We start from the raw sequence: 15,864 nt of genomic DNA on the forward strand, positions 1-15,864 counted from the left end.
CCCAACGGGTCCCACTTAGTCTAGTATACTTATGTAATCATGTATATGTTGTGTTTTATATTTGTTTTTTTACTTCTTATGTCTTTTCCTGCTTTCTTTCGGCTTTCACTGGTGCTGGTTTGATAAATTCATAAAAGAAAAAACAAAATATGAAACGGTCTGTAACTTTTAATGAGGCTCTACCAAGGGGGAGGTGCTCAATGTAAAACAACATCACGGAGGTCTATAAATGTTTTGCCATTGATGGCTATTCGTCTTTAAGGTATCTTTTCTTAGATACCTTAATAGCACTTTTATTTTAAGCACAATCAAGATTTTTATTTGTTTATTTTTTTTTAAATTAATTGTATATCACATTTTTTCTTTCTTTTTTTAAGGCACTTTACAAGAAGAAGATGCAATATAAATCTAATAACTTGGGATGACCACCCAACTCCCAGAATTCTGAGGTATTTGGTTGCACCATATGATTCAGGAATACTATCTTGATTTACAATGCAAGACAGACAAATAAAGAATGGAGGAATTACATTCTGTAGTTGGAATATAAGGGGTGCCAACGATCACAAAGCGACATAGTGTTTTTGCAGGAAACGCACATGAAACAACAAACACAAATGAGATTACAAAGGCGAAGTGGATAGGCCAAACATACTACTCCTTATTTACTTCTAAATCTAGAGGTACGGCTATTCTTATTCGAAAAGGTATACCTTTTAAATTAAAGAATACTATATCAGATAAAGAGGGAAGGTATAATAGTTTCGGGAGAAATTTATGCAACCCCACTAACTATGATAAATATTTACGCTCCGAATTTTGACAACCCCCAATTTTTTGATAAAATTGTAGATATAATATCAGAGTTTAATTACCAAAATGTGATAATAGGGGGGGACTTCGACTGTGTTTTAGATTCATATCTAGATAAATCAGCAAAACAAAGGAGGAGTAATTTAAAATCTAAGACTAGTGAACGTCTAAATACATATATAAAAAACACTAATATAATAGATGTATGGGGATCTGCTAATCCAGTTGGAAGGGAATACTCGTTTTAATCTTCGGTACATAAAACTTATTCAAGAATTGATTATTTTTTACTGGATATGAAATTAATGCCATATACAATCAATCCAACATACCATATTAGTAGTATCTCAGATCACTCTCCGTTGACATTTTCAGTAAAATTTGAGGGTAAAAAATCTTTTTGGAGGTCTAATACACATATTTTAAATGACTTACAAGGCTATCAATATTTAAAACAAATGAAACTTTTTATTGATACAAATGATACACTAGGTACCTCGCCTTCTTTATTATGGGAAACTTTTAAGGCATTTATTAGAGGAATTATAATTTCATATCAAAGTTTTCAAAATAAAAAGAATAAGACAGAACAAATGTTGTTAGAACAAGAAATCAGGCAGTTAGTTAGATAATGCTAAAGATTCCACGACAGATAAACACAATAAGATATTTACTGAAATTTAAAATTTATACACATCTAAAATTAAAATAGAAGCTGGTAAAATTTAAAAAATTTTTAGATAACTGTAATCTTCCAAAACTGGACCTTTTGGAACAAGAGGAACTTGGAGCTCAAATTACAATCAAAGAAATAGGTGAAACAATAAAATCGTTGAAAAGTGGTAAGGCACCGGGGCAAGATGGTTTTAGTAATTAATTTTATAAAAAATTCCATGAGATAACGACCCCTTATTTATTTAATTTATACTCCAACGCTTTTAAAGAAAACAAACTACCTGAAACACTAACAGAATCAACTATTACACTTATTCCCAAAAAAGATAAAGATTTAGAAGATCCGGGCTCATATAGAGCTAAATCACTTTTAAATACAGACCAGAAAATCTTAGCAAAGGCTTTAGCAAGAAGATTAAGCAAATATATTAGTAAATTAATAAACACTGATCAAACGGGGTTTATACCCAAAAGATACTCATTTAATCATTTGAGATGCCTGTTTAATATAATGTACTCGCATAAAGTAGAGGAAGAAGATATATCAATTATTTCTTTGGACGCAGAGAAAGCATTTGATGAGGTAGAGTGGCAATACTTATATAAGGTACTGCAAAAATTTAATATGGGAGAGAATTTTATAACATGGGTAAAATTATTGTATGATAAACCGATGGCCAGAATTTTAACTAACAACATGTTATCTCAAAAATTTCAACTATCAAGGGGTAATAGGCAGGGATGTGCGTTATCACCCCTGCTATTTGCCCTTATGATAGAACCTCTGGCTGAAAGTATAAGAATTCATCCGAATATTCAGGGCTATAATACTAGGGATTCAAAGAATAAAATCTCATTATATGCAGATGATATACTTTTATATATTACAAAGTCACAAATGAGCATACCAAATTTATTAAATTTAATAGAGGAATTCGGGTCTTTTCCTGGATATAGAATAAACTGGAATAAAAGTGAAATCATGACATTAAAACCTCAAGAACCTACACACTTACTGCAGTTCCCCTTTAAAATCGCAACTGAAACATTTAAATACTCGGGTATTCAGATTACTAGAAAATATAAAGCATTATTCAACGCTAATTTTATACCTTTATTAAATAAACTTAATACGCTGATTAAATTTTGGAAAACACCTCCTTTATCATTATTAGGTAGAATAAATGCAATAAAATTGATCTTCCTACCACAATTACTATACCTATTTCAGTCTACACCGGTGTATATATACCAAAATATATATTTTTTAAATTAGACTCTAATATTACTAATTTTATTTGGGACTATAGATCGCATAGAATTACAAAAAAAACACTTATGTAAACCAAGAGAGGTCGGGGGACTTTCACTTCCGAATTTTATGTATTATTACTGGGCAGTGCATATTAAGAATATAATTTATTGGCTGGATAGTTCTACCCAACAGACAGAATGGATAAAAATGGAGAAAAATGGTGAAAGAGGAACGACAAAATTGAATAACACAATATATAAGAAGAACCCAATTATATATGGTACAATAAGAATTTGGAAACAAATAAAATTGTCGTTAAAATTAAGAAATTTATCATTGTTAATGCCAATGCGAATAACCCTTTATTTAAACCATCTCTTATTGATAAAACATATAACCAATGGGGAAAGTCTCGGAATTAGAAGGATCGGGGATATGTACGAAATGGGAAACCTACTATCATTCCAACAATTACAATTAAAATTTAAACTGAAAAACAACCAATATTTTAAATATCTTGAGATTTGCGATTTCATGAAAAAATATATACAAGGATATCATAAAATAACTCCTGAATTATTGGGGGGACGGAGTGAGATGGGCAAAAATCACAGCCGTAAGTGGTAGCAACATTTCACTTGAGCCTCTATGAGGTTCAAGTGACAAATAAATTGTATTGTATTGTATTGTATTGTATTGTAGCGTTTTATCTAAAATCAATATACAGTGCAAACAGTAAGTTGTCAAGTTACCACCACCAACAACCATTTGCAGTTCAGCATTTCAAAGCCATTACCACCACCAACAACCATTTGCAGTGCAGCATTTCAAAGCCGTTACCACCACCAACAACCATTTGCAGTGCAGCATTTCAAAGCCGTCACCACCACCAACAACCATTTGCAGTGCAGCATTTCAAAGCCGTCACCACCACCAACAACCATTTGCAGTGCAGCATTTCAAAGACGTCACCGCCGCCAACAACCATTTGCAGTGCAGTATTTCAAAGCCTTCACCACCACCAACAACCATTTGCAGTGCAGCATTTCAAAGCAGTTACCACCATCCAACAACAATTTGCAGTGCAGCATTTCAAAGCAGTTACCACTACCAAAAACCAGTTGCAGTGCAGCATTTCAAAGCTGTTACCACCACCAACCATTTGCAGTGCAGCATTTCAAAGCAGTTACCACCACCAACAACCATTTGCAGTGCAGCATTTCAAAGCAGTTACCACCACCAACAACCATTTGCAGTGCAGCATTTCATAGGAACTGCATTTTCATTTTCAATCCACATTGAGGGCACTCACAGTTGAGTAGACATGTGTTCAGTGTTATTCACAGCTCAGAGAGACATGACCCTCTCGCTTCCACCATCTTGCAGAGACTGAGTGAGGCACAACACTTCCGTGCTTCATAGTCCCTCCCCCCTCTCATCAGCAGGGGCAGCAGAGAGAATGTCAACATTTTTAAAACATTAATAACTCTTTTATTTTTCATCGATGGGAAAAATCCACTTGTCCTCAAGATTTGAAGAATAGATTTGCACTTCGGAACCAAGACTTGTTTAGATACCTCCAACTGAGAGATTATTACAATAAAAAAGTAAAAGGGAGGCACTAGAAGAAAATAACCCAGTGGTAGAAACAATAGTTAATGCGTATCATCAAAAAACATCAAGGATTATTTCTAAACTTTACCATAGTTTAATGGAATGTCAAGCTAAAACTACATTTTTTGAAAAAATTAAAGCCCCTGTCCCACTTTCACGACCTAATTGGCCACCTCTGCCGAGTTTGCCTTTGACTCGTACTCGCAGCATAGTCGCCACGAGGTCGTAGGTCTTCATAACTCTTCCTCATGCTCGTGAGTGGTCTCCGCGCACTCATGGCCTCAAGTAGGTCGCGGCGTTTTTTCCAGTCCGATAAAAAATGTCCATGAGTAAAAAAATGGTCAGCAAGGAATAAATTGACACTTTTTACTCATAGGTAGGTCGTAGTAGGTCGTGATGGTAGTCATAGATAGTCATAGGTAGTCATAGGTCGGTATCTGGCCAGAGAAAAAATGCAAACATGACGTCATTTTATCATGTGATCATTTTCCACTCATAGCTAGTCGTAGTTGGTCTTGGGTGTGGAAGACTGAGGTTGAGGGGGTTCGTAGGAGGTCATAGACATAGTCGTAGGAGGTTGTAGACATAGTCGTGGGAGATCGTAGACAGTCGTAGGAGGTCGTAGACATAGTCGTAGGAGGTCGTAGGCATGGTCGTAGGAGGTTGTAGACATAGTCGTGGGAGGTCATAGACAGTCATAGGAGGTCGTAGACATAGTCGTAGGAGGTCTTTTACTTCGGTGAGTCAACATGACCTTGATATTTTTTTCAACTCGTCTAGGATCTTCTAAACTCGTGGATTAAGTCGTCCAAGTGGGACAGGCCCTTGTGGGAAACTGAATTGAACATCACAATCTCAGAAGCATGGCATCATATGTGTGTAACACTACAGACATCCACTAATTCACAAAAATTGAGAGAATTTAATTGGAAAAATTTAATTAGTTTCTTTATTACGCTTAACATAAAAAGCAAGCAAATTCTAAGGCAGCAAACATGCTGGAGGCAATGTGGCCAAACAGATGCAAATCATGCACATATCTTCTGGAGTTGCCCCAAAATAGAACCATTTTAGGACAGAGTGAATTCAGTATTAAAGGAGGTATTAGGATATATAGTCTCCAAGAAGTGTTCCATTTTATACCTGGGTAAATAACTACAGTGGTGCTGAAGGAAGATCATTACTTGGTTAAACTCCTACTCACAGCTGGCAGAAAGGCCATTACAAGAAAGTAGCTTGCAGCGGACGCACCCAGACTTAGACAATGGTTAGACATAGTACAGGAAATATTTGTGATGGGGAAAATGACATATTCTCCAAGAGTGAAAGAAGACGAGTTTAACAGAAAATGGGAAAAAATGGATTAGGTGTAGAAATAAAGACATCAACACTGTATAATTTTATTGACAATAATGTAAGTTATTGTAAAATGTTTTAATTAAAAAATAGTTCTGTTTACTACATCATTAATTGTAAACTGAAGCCTCTGCTGCACTGTTGTACGTTTCACTACATTGTTGTATGTTTCGTTGTTATATTTGTGTTTTATTTGTGTATGCATAAAAGCAATAAAGACTAAAGTGAAGAAAGGACAAATGTTGAAACAGATTTATTCGACAGATGGAGAGACTGCAGAAAGCAACAGTACAAAGGAATCTTCCCAGTACCTGAAACACAGCCAACTCACAGGTTCACCAAGTAATTGGGAAGACTAATGGAATGGCTTTTATGAATGCTAATGGATGGGCTTTTATTTCAAAGGGGCTGGAGAACAAAAGTATATTTGTCGTAAGACTTCCCCACGGCACAAATGAAGGCACGCCTAAAGTAGGTAGACAACAGTGCTGGTGAAACTCAATGGATGATTAGCATCTATGGAGCAAAGTAAATAGGCAACGTTTCGGGCTGAATCCCTTCTTCAGACTGATGTGGGGGGGGGGGCTGCGGGAAGAAGAAAGGAAGAGGTGGAGCCAGTGGGCTGAGGGAGAGCTGAGAAGGGGAGGAGAAAGTAAGGACTACCTGAAATTAGAGAAGTCGATGTTCATACCGCTGGGGCGTAACCTGGGGTGCTGCTCCTCCAATTTACGGTGGTCCTCACTCTGGCCATGGAGGAGGCTGAGGACAGAAAGGTAGGATTCGGAATGGGAGGGGGAGTTAAAGTGCTGAGCCACCGGGAGATCAGGTTGGTTATTGCGAACCGAGCGGAGGTGTTCGGCGAAGCGATCGCCAAGCCTACGCTTGGTCTCACTGATGTAGAGCAGCTGACATCTAGAGCAGCAGATGCAAAAGATGAGGTTGGAGGAGGTGCAGGTGAACCTCTGCCGCACCTGGCAAGACTGCTTGGGTCCTTGAATGGAGTCACAGGTGTAGCATTTCTTGCGATTGCAAGGGAAAGTGCCCGGAGAAGGGGTGGTTCAGGTGGGAAGGGACGAATTGACCAGGGAGTTGCAGAGGGAGTGGTCTCTATGGAAAGCAGACAGGGGAGGAGATGGGAAGATGTGGCAAGTGGTAGAGTCACGTTGGAGGTGGCAAAAATGACAGAGGATTATTTGTTGTACGTGACGGCTGGTAGGGTGGAAGGTGAGGACAAGTACATCTAAAGTACTTTACATTTTATGGTTCCTTTTGTTTAAGGAAAGGAATATTACTGGAGGGAATTGAAAGATGCACTAGGATAATCTGTTTTGGAGATTAATTTGTGAGGAATGGTTAAAAACAATGGGTCAGCATTCACCAAAGTTTAGAAAAACAAAAGGCAATCTTATGGAAATATAAGACTCCAAAGGAACATATCTAAGGACATTTCTATGAGAATGTCTTGGAGCGGGAGGCATAAGATGTTACTTACTTAAAAATGTACGGGAAGAATTTCAAAGAATTGCAAGTCTGAGGAAATCCTTGCCACGGAAAGCTTGAGGATGAATACTCGCGCATTTCTTAAATCTGAGAGATTTGTAATTTGTAAGGGAATTCAAAGTTATGGGGGTACATTAGGTTATGGGTAAATGATCAGGATATTGGAAGCCTTTATGCTTTAGATGTTCCGTAGCTTGCAGAACACTTCAAGGTGATTCAGATTAGTGGAGCTTATTGTCAAAGTAGTCTGAATTTCCAAGATAATAAAGGCCATTAATACAATTGAAATCTAAGAGGTTAAAGAATCAATGACAATGTTATTACACAGTTACGGAATAGAAAGTAGAGAACAAAGAATAAGATCTTGACTCAAAACATCACCCATTCCTTCTCTCCATGCTGCCTGTCCCACTGAGTTTTGCATTTTGTGTCTACCAAAGGATAAGTGACTATTCTTTCAACTAAAGGAAAACACAACACAATGCTGCCGTAACTCAGCTGGTCAGACATTATCTCTGGAAAATGGAGAAAATATCATGTTTTCTTACAGAGCCTCTAGCCCAGAGTAGGGGAATCGAGAACTAAAGGACATAGGTTTAGGATGAAGGGGTAAAGGTTTAAAATAAATCGAGGGGTACCCTTTTCATACAAAGGGTGGTGGGTGTATTGAACGAGCTTCCGGAAAGGTGCTGAGGCAGGTACTATTAGAAAGTTTAACAAAAAATTAACACAGGTACATGGATAAGACAGATTTAGCAAAACGGTTGTTGAGTCTATGCTTGGTCTTGCCGATGTACTGGAGGCCACATTAGGAGCACTGGATGTGGTAGATGAGGTTAGAGAAGGTGCTTGTGAACCCGTTTCAACTGGGAGGACTGTTGAGGTTCCTGGATGATGGTGAGGGAGGAAGTATAGGGATAGGTGTCACATCCCCTGCAGTTGCATGAGAAAGTACCTGAAGAAGGGGGGGGGGGGTTTGAGTGGAAAGGGATGAGTGAACCAAGGATAGACACAAAACGCTGGAGTAACTTAGAGGGACAAGCAGTATCTCTGGAGAGAAGGAATGGGTGATGTTTTGGATCAAGACCCTTTTTCAGACCAAGGAGTTGTGGAGGGAGTGGTCTGTGTGGAAGACAGAAAGGTACGGGAATGGGAAGATGAGATAGGTGGTGGGATTTCATGGGAGGTGACGGAAATGTCGGAGAATAAAGTAGTTGGGGAGAGCATTTCCCTTTTCATTCCCACATCATTTTCCTCCCCTCAAACGGAACATGGAAAGAGAGTCCTCACCTTTCATCCCACGAGCATCTGTATGGTGGGAAACTGCAGGAAGCAGGCACTCTGGCAGTGGATCCCCATGAATAGAACTAGAACCCAATTCTGAAGCACAATAAGAACTTTTCTGGGTGCATCTGGGAAGATTTCGCAGTTTCATATTCATGAATGCTGGTCCAGGAGTCTCAAGCATTCCCATGTATGGAGGAAGGTACTAGCAGCTCAATGCAGAACATGGAACGGCTGACATTCCTCAGAAATATTCTGTTTGTTGGAGTTGCATTTGCAACAATAAGATTAATTCCTGCACCAAATGGGTTTGAAGATTATGCTTCTGGCATTTATTATTTCCTAACTGCTTTCTTCATCCAAGTATAAACCATTATGCTGCGTATTTTCATTCTTCACACTTTATTCTATTAATATTTATTCATATTGCTATTGTTGAGTTTAAGTCTTGATGCAGCATTTGCTGGAATCACAGGCATAACAATACATCCTCAAAAGAATAGGTTCAAAAGTAATAGTAATTTCAAGGATAATACAAATGGTCCCTTTGTGTACTGTAAGATTCTGATTCCAAGAACTGAGACAATAATTAAGACAGAACAGTCCAAATACTGAATGCCTTTTTAATTAGCATAAGATAACAAGCTTTACTTTACACATTAATAAAAATCAGGACAACATAGATTGCTGCCAGTAACTGTACAATTAGAGATTGCCTGGAATTCACCATGGCATAGGTCTCAGCAGTTGTATATTACCCTGAGGCGGTTCTAGTAAGATACACTATGAACTGCAGTTCTCAAAACAAATACATCCCAACATATGAACTAAAAGGATGGAGATATGAGAGAGAAGAGAATAAAACATTTCTACATTTTGCTTGACCGTAAATATCTTTCATTCTCTCCAAACCACTCCATCACACAGTAATTTATTAATATAAAAAACAGTTGACATTTGTACAAATAAAATAAATGCATTGGCATTAAATTAATTATAAAGTAACAGTTCAATACTATGGATTGCACAAACCTGACCTGCAATTCTGTTGTGGCATGGTATACATTCATTATTTTCAGAATTATTCACTTGTCAGTCTGTACTGTATCAAGCTAGATAAATGTTATAGACAATTGCACTAATTTTTGTTGAGTTGTGGCTAAAGCTACAATCTCTACTATTATATATTCTTTACATCATGCAACATTAATAACTCAGCAGACAATTTTTTTATAGTCTTCTACAATTATTTTTCAAATAATACACCTGAAGTGCCTTGGGGCGATTTATATTAAAAAGCTGCTCTGTAAATGCAAACAGTTTTTTGAGTTTACACGTATTTTGGAAAAGGTTACTTGAACGAAGGGCAAAAAACATAATTTACTTACAGTAGATTTAAAATTAACACTGCTCAACATCAGTCTAAGATGCCGATGACTGGCTTGTGTGCTCCAGCTTCTCAATCCAGGAATTATTAATTTACTTTTCCTATCCTCAATTACACCATCAAAAAAGGCTTTCCATCTTATGTGTAAAACATTAATATTGCACCATGGAGGTAATTGTTTTAACTGGCATTATCCACTTTCCCTTTTACACAAATAACTATTTAGCCCTTGCTTTGAAATTAGATTTTTTTTGGAACATAATGGAATAAATTTCCCAAACATGAGCCTGATATCTTCAATATTTCATTTTTGTTTACCCATTTCAGCTCTGTGAAATTAACTTACGCTGTGTGCTCAATGTTCAAATATTATATTATCAATCAAAATGGTTCACAAAAACAATCCCACACAGAGCGGGTAAATTCAAGCAGAGAGACCATCCTCAGAAGGAACTGGCAGAATACAATCCAGATCGATTCATGACTTTTCTGGATTTGAATCTAAATTTTGAAATCCTGAAAACTAGCCACAGTTAATCTGTTAACTGCTCAAAAATAAAAATAACTGCAAACAATTGGTCAACTTGATTCTGTTGTAGTTGAGGGAAGCAGTTGCTAGTTTGCAACCAGCTCATGTTAAACTTTAAAATGCTCATATGTGTTTTCTGCCATGCCTCCTGCCAGGGGTTTGGGAAAAGGGTACACTCCATCTGAATCCAATTTGCAATTGTGATTTACAAAACATGATTTGTCAGAATTAGTAAAATCAGGGAATAAGAGCCCAACAATGATCCTTCTGATATTTAGCTACGGTTTAACTGTCATAATTGACAGCTTTGGCCAGACAGTCATCTCCTACACCAGATTAAAAACATTCAAATTCTTATTTTCCGTTTGAAATCTGTTTTTACAGTAAAGACTGCAATAGATACAGAGCAATAGTGTAAAACAGTTTCCGTTCGCACCAAAACAAAAGCAGAAATATACAATATTAAGATACACATAATCATTTTCTTGCTTAAAATTCTTGCATGCAAAAAAACAATCCACTTCTCCCCAGCTTAAAAATGTGCAAATGCTCCATATATGTTATAACTTGGCTGCTCATCGAGCGAATAACTGCAATGATTTCATTTCCTGCCCTATGGTTTACCCAATCTGGAGGTTTCACCCCAAATTATGAGCAAGAACATTTCCATCTGCAACTGTTGAAAATTAAAATCAGGAAAATAAAACTACATACATCCCCCCCCCCCTCCATTGTTACTTATTAATCTGCACAGAACTTACAGTAAAGTGCTTCAGAAAAATAAAAACTTGAAAACAAATCCAAATGATGTAGCACACAAAGCAATGGATTAAAACAGAACTAACTCTGGAGAAAATCAGTAACATTGGTCACAGTTATTGTTTTAAAGAGTAGTTGTTCAACTGACACAAAAGTTCCCATTAGAAATCCCAAAAAGCCCACCATGCTGATCAAGATGTTTTTGGCAATGATCCATCGACTCATACCTTCGCTTTGGAAAGTGACTATCTCAAGAAGTGGAGGGATGATTAATGCCAGAGTGCTGCTGCTAACTGACCCAACCAGTGAGATTACAATTTCCAAATGGGGTATCAAGATTGCCAAGAGACCTAGAAAATCAAAAAAAAAGATTCAGTTTAGTTTATTATTACGACAAAAGCTTTTGTTTGCATGCTATCCAGGAATACAATACATGAATACAATCGAGTGCTAGATACATTTAATACAAGATATAACATTGAAGTCAATAAAAGATAGTTCAAAAGTCTCATTGGAGACAGCAGATGGGTGGCCGGTACTACACTCCAGCTGATGAGAGGACAGTTCAGTTGCCCGATAACAGCTGGGTTGAAACTGTCCCTTAATCTTGAGGTACGATTTTTCAAACTTTGGTACCGCTTGCCTGATGGGTGAGGGGAGAAAAAGGAGTGCGATACTGGGAGAGCCTGATCCTCGATTATGCTGGCGGCCTTTTTTAAAAAAGTTATATTCATCGAGCTATACAGCATGGAAATAGGCCCTTCAACACAATTTCCCATTGGCCGCCATTTGATCCATGTCCCTCAAAACCTTTACTATCTATACACCTTTTTAAATTACTTTTAAAAACTGTTCTTGTATCTGCCTTAAGAGTGGCAGCTTTTTTTGGTTATGCATTAACATTTTAATATTGCATTGATCATCACCTCCTATGTTGTGGCCAAGTCAAAGTAGTGGAGCTGTAGATTGTGGAGTTGCTGCAGACAAAAGCAATACCACTGAGCTGACCCAACTTCAGTAACAAATACTCAAAATGATCAATTTAAGTTACTTTTAAAGTTAAGTAATATTAAATTTACTGGAATTGAGGTTAGCAATGAGCCAAATATCATATGTAGTGAATAATGGTGTGCTAAAAAAAATGAAACTGAGTGAAGTTGATATTGAAAAACAAATGCCATTAAGCTAAAGCTTTTCTTGGTTAAATGGCCCCATTTTATGGCTTTTCATTTTGTACAAAAGGTATCAGAGTGCAGAAATATGGTAATATTTGAGATGATTGCCAAAATATGCCCGCAGAGTTTGGGTGACATCCAATCACTGGTGAAGAAATTAAGAATCAGAAGGTTGCAACTAATGTAGTTGAAGATCAAGTTCAGATTTGTACCTGAGCTCAAATCACAACAAATTGTGGATGTCTCGATTTTAAACACCCACTAGAAGTTGCCACTCAAATAGCACTTATTTATATTACATCTCATACCAGGCAGAAAAATATGATCGTTAGATTTAGACAGAAGACATGAAAGCTGCAGTAAATGTCAATGTAGAGTCACCAGGAACTGAAGAAGTTGGAATCTTGAGTAAAAAAAATACTGGAGGAACTCAGCAGGTCAGGCAACAGTTGTGGAGGAAATATAGACAGGCGATGTTTTGTGATGGGACCCTTCTTCAGACAGATAACAGCATGGGGGAGAAAGCAGAAAAAGAGAGATAGAGGCAGGACAAAACCTGGCAAGTGATAGGTGGATGCAGGTTAAGGGGATTCCACTCTCTACCAATCAAAACCCCCCTCACCCGTATCCACCTATCACTTGCCAGACTTTGTCCCGTCCTTCACTCTTTTCCAGCTTTCTCCCTCCTACCACTCAGTCTGAAAGAAGGTCCTGAACTGTAACATCACTATTCATTTCCTCCACAGATGTTGCCTGACCCACTGAGTTGCTCCAGTACTATAAATTTCAATATCACTGCTAGTATAATAATCCATCTCAAATGAATGAATTACAACTATTCAAAGACTTAGATTACGAATGAGAAACTAATAGCATATAATAGGCCAACACGTTCCAAATTTCCAGACAATTCCGCACTGATATTTGGAATGCACTTTGGGATCAAATATCATGTTTTTGGAATCAGTACTGACTCCTGGGTTAATGCTCAGTTAATCCGAGGGAAATGCTTGGAATACAAAATGACTGGACCCTCGGTCTTACGCCCGCCATGGCTGGCCAATCTGTTGCAAAGATGGAGACGATAAATGAAAATAAGTTGTGCTGAACTTTCTTCTCTTTCATATTTGAATGATCTCTCATTTATTAAACATTTAAATTTAATGAATTTAAATTTAATGAATCTTTTCAGATTTCTAGCTTCTACATCTTTTTGGTGTTCAACTAAGATATTCCAGCCTGTCAATTACATTGATTGGTGAAATTAAACATGGAATCAATTAATTATGAGTTAACAGATTATGCACACAGGCAAATTTGTAGGCAAATGAGACCATCTGCTTTGGAGACAAGAAAAGGATTTACAACAAAAGGTGAAAATGTAGCAGTGAAGACAAAAAAAAAAATCAGGGGCATAACCCATGCAAGTGCTAAAATAGTATGCACAATGCCTTATTCAATCTCTTTGTTTATCTCTGGACCCAAGTGACTCCAAGCGTACAGCTCACTTATGCTGAACTGATGGACTGGAATACGCCACCTCTGCATCAGCCATTGCTGACATACCTAGTGCAAACTGGACTGAAAGGTGTCTCACTATAATTAATGCAATCACCATATTAGCATCCATTTGAGACATTTGGAGATAGCTGAAAAGAACTTTTACGACAGCAGACAGGTGGCAGCGCTTCAACTACCACCGCAAGAAGCCTAGTCACCACTTATTATCCATGGTGGGCTCCAGTTCAATTGGAAAGCCAAGCGGCAAAGGATCAGTGCAGCTGCAAAGAGCAAACCCATGGTGTGGACCATATTGAATACAAGCTGGCCCACTAATTTTTGTGATAATTAAATATACGGTCCATATGTTAATGTGATGCTAGTCAAGAAACAAAATCAGCCGAGGCTTGAAATTTGATAAAAGCCAGAAAATCCTGGAAATATTGAACTGGTTTGTCTAACCTGTTCAATATTTCCAGCATTATTTTTGTTTTTGTTTTAATGGAATGCACGTTTTTGCATTATGAGGAAGAAAAACAAGGACATGAAGTTACAGTTGTGCAAAGAGGTTGGGGGGGGGGGGGGGGGGGAAGAGGGGGCAGGCAATTAATTAGGGAGGTCACACCAGTTGATTAGAGTAGTTTGTCGACAAAAGGGTGTCCAGAAAATGGGATGATTTTAAAAGTGTGACGGTGAGAGTTCAAGATATGCACATTTCTGTTAGTGAAGGGCAAGGCAAATGGGAGAAAGGAACCAAGGTTGAAGAGAGAAATTGAGGCTCTGGTCAAAAAAACAATGGTATCTGTCAGGTACTTGATTTCTATTGAATGTGTGTACACTGGAGTCCAAATTCATAAAGGTTCAAGTCAGTCAGACATTGGTTATTTTTTGTTTGTTCATGCATCCATCTTCTTGGATCTTGGCAAGGCCGGCATTCATTGTCCATTCCAAAATGCCCTTGTGAAGATGGCAGCAAATGGCTTCTTGAAATACTGCTGTCCTTCTGCTGAATTTACTCCTATACTGCTGCTTAGCAGGGAGTTCCAGGAGTACCCGGCAATAAAGGACTTGATTTAATTACGAAATCAGGATTGAGACTTGTAGGTTGTGTTTCCATGTGTCTGCTACCTTTGTAGTGGAAGTGGCAAGTTTGAAAGGTGTTGGTGAAGGTCTGGATGAGCAATTTGCAGATGGTACACTGCAGCCATTGTGCGCTGGTGGTGGAGAGAATGGGTGTTTAGGGCATTGGGTGCAGGGCTAAATCAATTCTGCTGCTTTATTCTGGATGGCAAGTGAATATACCTTACATCTTATAGATGGTGGGGGCTTGGGGTGTCTGGAGGCAAGTCTAAATTTCGACTGCAGTTGAGTACTGGATCAGTGGCAGGGGAACTCAACTATGGTATTGTAATTCACATCAAGTGTAATCTCTTCCTCATTGGTGATGATAACCATCTGGAGATTTGTGACATGAACATTTCTTGCCATTCACCACCCCATACTTAAGTGCCACATTGTTTCATGGAAGGCTGGGGTGCTTGCTTAAGGGGCTGTCCCACTGTCGAGACTTTACAGTGACTATCTTCGACCTTCAAGCTCGAGGGCACTTGCCTGGAAAACCTTGAGCTGGATCGACTGTCAGCGATGAAACCATGAGCCGGATCTACCGTCTGCACACACACACGCACACACACATCGCAAAGGCAGGGGCCAGGGAAAGCGGGTGAACGCTGTCTGAAATTCACACCCGCGATGAACAGGAAGGTAAAAGACGGCTGGCACAGTTCGGTGAGTCTTTTAGAGAGGGGGGGGGGGGAAGGGGAGAGAGGGGGAGAGAAAATGGAGAGAATGGGGGAGAAGGAGTGGAGACACTTTTAAGAAGCCAGACAATGTTTAATAAAGTTTAGCGAGCATTCGTATCTTTTTTTTCTAAACAAGCTTTACCTTCGACTGCCTTCGATTGACTTTGACATCTACAAATAGCATTATGACCTACCATGACCTACCTCGACTAAAC

General features: G+C 38.3%; 1 protein-coding gene across 2 annotated transcripts in view; it reads right to left on the reverse strand.

Moving 5' to 3' along the window:
* Positions 1 to 9,106: 9,106 nt before the first annotated feature.
* slc36a1 (solute carrier family 36 member 1) overlaps positions 9,107 to 15,864 on the reverse strand; it is a 58,904-nt gene continuing 52,146 nt past the window's right edge. For both annotated transcript variants that reach the window (XM_055642665.1, XM_055642666.1), the window contains exon 11: positions 9,107 to 11,522. In XM_055642665.1, the coding sequence (XP_055498640.1) occupies positions 11,254 to 11,522 (269 nt within the window). In that variant the 3' untranslated portion in view covers positions 9,107 to 11,253. The remainder of the gene's footprint in view (positions 11,523 to 15,864) is intronic.

The sequence above is a fragment of the Leucoraja erinacea genome, chromosome 11 (assembly GCF_028641065.1).
Source record: "Leucoraja erinacea ecotype New England chromosome 11, Leri_hhj_1, whole genome shotgun sequence".
Taxonomy (NCBI): Eukaryota; Metazoa; Chordata; class Chondrichthyes; order Rajiformes; family Rajidae; genus Leucoraja; species Leucoraja erinaceus.